The sequence below is a fragment of the Asparagus officinalis genome, chromosome 8 (assembly GCF_001876935.1).
Source record: "Asparagus officinalis chromosome 8, Aspof.V1, whole genome shotgun sequence".
In the NCBI taxonomy this organism is placed as follows: Eukaryota; Viridiplantae; Streptophyta; class Magnoliopsida; order Asparagales; family Asparagaceae; genus Asparagus; species Asparagus officinalis.
In genome coordinates, this window is record NC_033801.1 from 47084700 (window position 1) to 47091063 (window position 6364).

Consider the following 6364-nt stretch of genomic DNA (forward strand, 5'->3'; position numbering starts at 1 on the left):
TTCTTATGTTTTTGCTGTTGTGTTGGGGTGCTATAAATACCCCATTGCTGCTCTTCTTCTACATATCCAAGAAATCCAAGTTTGGTGTTTAACAAAATATTGATTGTGTTTAAGAGCTGTTTAATAGTTGATTTCATCAATCAGTTTTTCAAGAGAAGTTTTTCTACAACAAGAAGTGACATTCAATCCTATTGGAATCATCTCTACTGTTCTTCTTGCTTGAGAAGTCTTCTAAACTCCTATATAGCTTATTATTTCATTTTCATTTCATTTAGCTATATCTATTGAGTTTCATTCACTGTTATCACACACACTTATTGAGCTTAATATTTTCATACCATATAGTGTAGGTTGTGGGGTGTGATTTAGTGAGTGTGAACTTTATTGAGTTCTCACTTGTTATTTGAGAACAAATCATTGTATTTAACTTTTATTTGTGAAAATCACTTGTAATACACTTGTACACCGAGAGAAGTGTGAGGCGAGACACGGGGTCGAATCCAATAGGAGTGGCGTCGATTGACGAACCTAGGGAGAGGTTGTAATCGAGCACTTGAGGAGGAGGACACGGGGTAGGTTCCTACACTTAGTGTGTAAAGTGTGATTGCATAGTGTTTGTGTAGTGTGAGAGTTTTCGGTGATCTTGTAAACTGAGTGTGTAGAAGTTCCGGCTTCCAAACAGGATTGTGATAGTGGATCTCCTCGAGGTGAGGAGCGGGGACGTAGGTCGTGGTGACCGAACCTCGTAAACATATCGTGTGTTTGTGTTTTGCTTAGCGTATTTTTATTTATCTTTATTATTCATATCCATATCATATTTCTTCTTGCAAGATCAAATTGATCAACACAATTTTAATTAGCTTTTAATTGGGATTAGATTAGCATAAGACCCTAATCACCCCCCCTCTAGGGTCCAACAGTGTTGACTGAGTTTAGGTGGTGAACCCTAGTTCCAATGAGGATTATAGTTGACTTAGAAAAACGAGAAGAATTAGGATGGGGAAGACATGGTTCATGTGATTGGATAAGACTGTTGATGTATCTTCCGGACTCGCACCAGTGAACCGTTTCACATTGGGGTTAGTTTGTTGGGCCAAATGAACCGTTTCGCACTTGGTTAGTGAAATTGTTTCGTCACCCGAATTTTGCTTGAGTTCGAATCAGGCCAAAATCGGATTGCGTGTAGTCCTCTCACCGAACCGTTTTGCGGGTTTGGATGCACGTAGGGGATTTATGAACAGTCATTTATCCGATGATATGAGCGATGACTCTGTGTGAGATGGACCAGTGAGATTTAGGATGGTTATTATCCGACCCGGTTACTGTATGTATATAGCTGTATGTTATCATGTTTAGTATAGAAATCCATCTTGATTTATTTAGATTTTCAGTTGCATGTGTTATCGTCTTTCTATTGGTATTATTACTATCATAGCATGAGTCATACGACCGTTTCATTTTCCATGTGAGATCTTGCCATGTGCCATGCACGCTGACGTACACCTGTTTTCTCTGGTGTGCGTCAGACTTAGGAGATGGGCATGTTCAGTTCGGTGATGCAGCCGAGCCAGTGTATGCCCAGCCGGAATGTCCTTCCGATGGAGTGGAAGAACAAACTGAAGCCTAGACGTGCTTTTCTTTCTGTAGTAGCTGATAGAACGCTCTTATAGTATTTTCTTTAGTTGGTGACAGATTTGGTTATATTGTTAGTATTTCCTTTTATTATGGACTATGTATTTCTTATTTCCTAGTTGAACTGTTAGTGTAGTAAGGGTATGTTGAACCTATATTTTATGTCTTGGATGATCTGTTGATGATATGTTTATTTCTTATTCTGGGTTGTCTTTATATTCTTACTATTGTGATCGGGGACCTGTGATTGAGATTTGTATATTTGATGCTTAGCGTATTGGATTGAGAAGAAAAAAATGATAGTATATATTTTTTCTTAATCTAATACGTCGCGGGCTTGTTCACGTTCCGATTCCTCGGTATTTTGGGAAGCGGGGTGTGACAAGTTTTAGTGGTGGCCCATGCAGGTCACGGTCCCGAGTTCCCACTAGTAAGAATGTATTGGACAATTCAAATACATATCATTTTTCATCCGTAAGACTACAATTAAGTTCTTATACTATTATCTTAATAACTATGTTTTAGTTCCTATTTTCCAAATATATTGTTTGATTTTAACCTTAGTTTTCCTTTTGATCCTCGTTTCCTTTAGAACCATGGTGGGTACTCGTAATAATGGTAACCCATCCAGTAGCAGTGATCAGATGCCTGAAGCAGATCCGCAGCAGCTTTTAGCGATGATTCAGGGGCTGGTGACGAACCAGCAGTTCTTAGCTGGGCATTTGCAGTAGGAGCCTCAGCACCAGCATCCCCCTCGTTCGGAGCCTGGTGTTAGAGAGTTTTGATATATGCGGCCTCCTTCCTTTACTGGTGCCGAGGGACCTTTAGCAGCAGAGGAGTTCCATAAGGTCACGGAGACTATCCTTACGGTGACTTGTATTCCCCCTACAGAGTGGGTAGATCTCATGGATGTCCAGCTCACGGATACAGCTAGAATCTGGTGGGCTGCTGAGAAGACACACCTAGAGAGGCCGATTCTGTGGGAGACGTTCACGGATCGCTTCAATAGGAAGTATTTTCCTCAGTCGGCCCGAGATGAGCTCCTGCGTAGATTTGTCGAGATCAATCAAGGAGGTCGATCCGTTGACTATTACGAGGCCGAGTTATCTTCTTTGAGCCGATATGCTCCCCACTTGGTTACAGATCCTACTATTAGGAAGCACCAGTTCCAGAAAGGTCTGGACAAGTATATCAGATTGGCTTTGGCTAGTAGGGCTCTCGCGACTCACGATGCCGTATTGGATGCAACACGCGAGATTGAGAGCGTGCAAAAGAAACTAGAAGATTCACACTTGATTCAAAATAGGACACCAGCAGCTCCGACCCGGAATGTCGAGCGCCCCCCTCCGAGGCAGCAGCAGCAGGCTTGAGACGGCAGCAACATTCTCGAGCGTACGCATTCTCAAGCGAGGTCTCACGCTTCAATCAGCGCCGCTGGAGTGCAATCTCATGCCAATCTTCAGTGAGTGGTGCTTATTGTGGCTATTACCGGGCATACCCAATAGAATGCGCAAAGCCGCTGACGTTTGTGCTATACTTGTGGGCTCCTCCGATCACCATCAGTCCGAACTGTCCAGCAGCGGGCAAGCGGCTCGTTTGCCCCCACCTCCAGTTCGGGCAGCTCTCCCAGCTCCACCTCGACCAGTCCCGGCAGCACAGCCTCAGCACAGATCCTATCCTCGAGCAGGGCCTCTTCCTCCACAGCAGCAACTTTATCAGGAAGTACACAGGCAACAACCTCAGCGACAGATGTTCATGATGTCAGCCGTAGAAGCTGAGGCGAACGATCAAGTTATCACTGGTAAGAATTGTTTATCTTAGTCTTAATTGCATATGAATTTTCTTGTTACATAATGATACTATGATAGGATTGTTTAAGAATACTAAGTTAGTTATATTTACATCCTCCTATAATAGGTAAGGTTCTTGTTTCTTCCGTTCCTGCTTTATCACTCTTTGATTCTGGAGCCTCCCATTGTTTCTTGTCTCATCGATTTGCGAGTACCCACTCTCTTCCTATAGCTTCTCTGACTACGGGCTGGAATATTAACACGGGCAGTGGTGTCTTAGTAGCATCTAGTGGTTATGAAGCATGCCCTGTAGTCATCTGCGGGAGGGAACTCTTCACAGACTTTCTGGTGATTGATTTGCCGAGCTTCGATGTAGTATTTGGGATGGATTGGTTGGGGTCGTTCTTTGCCACCATTGATTGTCACCGTCGGAGCGTAGTGTTTGAGATACCGGATCACCCGAGGTTTGAGTACCTTAGTGGCAGCACATCGGCCGGACCTGTGGAGTTCAGAGCTAGACCAAAGAAGGTGACATTAGCTGTGATGCAAGTGGAATCCGAGAAGCCAATTATAGTTCGGGAATTTGAAGATGTGTTTCCCGATGATATTTACGGATTACCACCGGATCACGCAATTGAGTTTTCCATAGATTTGAAGCCGGGAGTTGCTCCGATCTCCAAGACTCCTTATCGTATGCCCCCAACTGAGTTGGCCGAGCTTCGGACTCAGTTGGATGACCTTTTGCAGAGAGGCTTGATACGACCCAGTGTATCGGCCTGGGGAGCACCTGTGTTGCTTGTAGGGAAGAAGGAATGGATCCAAGCGGATGTGCATCGACTACCGGGAGTTGAATGCGGTGACAGTGAAGAATAAGTATCCACTTCCTCGTATCGATGATATTTTCGATCAGTTGGGAGGATCGATAATATTTTCTAAGCTGAACTTACGGAGCGGGTATCACCAGGTGAAGGTTAGGGATTCTGATGTCCCTAAGACTATGTTCCGGACAAGATATGGACATTATGAATTCTTAATGATGCCGTTTGGTGTGACTAATGCGCCGGCAACATTCATGAACCTGATGAATTTGGTATTCTATGATGTATTGGATAAGTTTGTGGAGGTCTTTATTGATGACATCTTGGTGTACTCTAAGAGTGAAGTAGAACATGCAGAGCATTTGCGGTACATATTGAAGACCTTGAGGGAGCACCGGCTATTCGCCAAGTATAGTAAGTGCCAATTCTGACTAGATCGTATAGCATTTCTGGGACATGTGGTGTCAGGAGATGGCATATCAGTGGATCCGTAGAAAGTATCTGTAGTGAAGGATTGGCCTACCCCTAAGTCGGTGTCAGACATTAAGAGCTTCCTGGGATTAGCTGGTTACTACCGTCGCTTCATCAGAGATTTTTTGAAGATTGCGGAGCCGATGACGCGACTTACGAGGAAGGATATTAAGTTTGTCTGGTCTGACGCTTGTGAGCAGGCGTTTGAGGAGTTAAAGTCACGACTGATTTCGGCCCTGGTCTTGACCATACCAGATAAGAGAGGGAACTTTGAGGTGTTTTGCGACGCATCAGGTAGAGGATTGGGATGCGTTCTTCAGCAGGATGGTCATGTGGTAGCATATGCTTCTCGTCAGTTGAAGAAGCATGATGGTCATGTGGTGGCATATGCTTCTCGTCAGTTGAAGAAGCATGAGCAGAATTATCCTACCCACGACTTAGAGTTGGTAGCTGTGATTTTTGCTCTTAAGCTCTGGAGACATTATCTGTTGGGAGAGCAAGTCAAGGTGTTCACTGATCATAAGAGCTTGAAGTACATATTTACTCAGAAGGAGCTCAACATGAGGCAACGCCGATGGTTAGAGCTGATGGCGGATTATGACATTGATCTTCAGTATCATCCTGGCAAGGTCAATGTAGTACCAGATGCTTTGAGTCGTTTGCCGTCGATTATGACCCTCACGGCGCAGTGGAGACTTCAGCAGGAAGTGAGGGATATGAGTATAGAAGTTCTTCTTCCAAGTATCACCGCTTCCTTGATGAATCTTCAGATTCAATTGACACTGGTCGAGCGAATCAAGGTAGCTCAAGCAGATGACCCATTTCTTCAGAAGTGCAGAGAGTTAGTTGTCGGCAGGAATTTGTTATTCATGAAGACGGATCCTTATGATTTGGGAGTCGTATCTGCGTACCAGGAGGAGATGTTCGAGAGGAGTTATTACGGGAAGCTCACAGCTCACCATATTCTATTCACCCTGGAGGTACGAAGATGTATAAGGATCTGAAGCTGAATTATTGGTGGCGTGGTATGAAGAGAGATGTGGCTCGTAGTGTGGCTAAGTGCCTTGTATGTGAGCAGGTGAAGGCAGAGCATCGACGCATCGTAGGTCTTTTGCAGCCGTTTTTCTATTCCAGAATGGAAGTGGCAGCATATCACCATGGATTTTGTTACTGGCTTACCTCAGAGCACTAAGAAAAATGACGCTGTTTGGGTGATCGTAGATCGATTAGCCAAATCAGCTCACTTCATTCCTTTCTGAGTGGGACAGTCGACGGAGCATCTTGCTCAGAGATACATGGAGGTAAAATATTTACCTCTATATATTTCAAGGAGTTCCTTTTCCAAGAGTGTTAGTAAATCTCCCGTATTACAGGAGATCGTACGATTGCACAGAGTTCCAGTGTGCATCATTTTGGATCGTGATACCCGATTTACCTCAGAATTCTGGAAGAGTTTGCAGGCGAGTATTGGGACCAGTCTCAGTTTTAGCAGAGCATATCATCCCAGACTGATGGGCAGTCAGAGAGGACCATTCAGATTTTGGAGGATATGCTTAGAGCTTGTATGCTTGACTTCCACGGGTCGTGGGAAGATCACTTGCATTTGGTGGAGTTTGCATACAACAATAGCTTCCAGGCTAGTATTGGAATGGC

General features: G+C 44.2%; 1 protein-coding gene across 1 annotated transcript; it reads left to right on the top strand.

Annotated features, from left to right (window-relative positions):
* On the top strand, window positions 2421-3002 carry LOC109821207. Its single transcript, XM_020387393.1, has one exon. It carries the CDS (start codon window positions 2421-2423, stop codon window positions 3000-3002), a length of 582 nt encoding a protein of 193 aa, XP_020242982.1.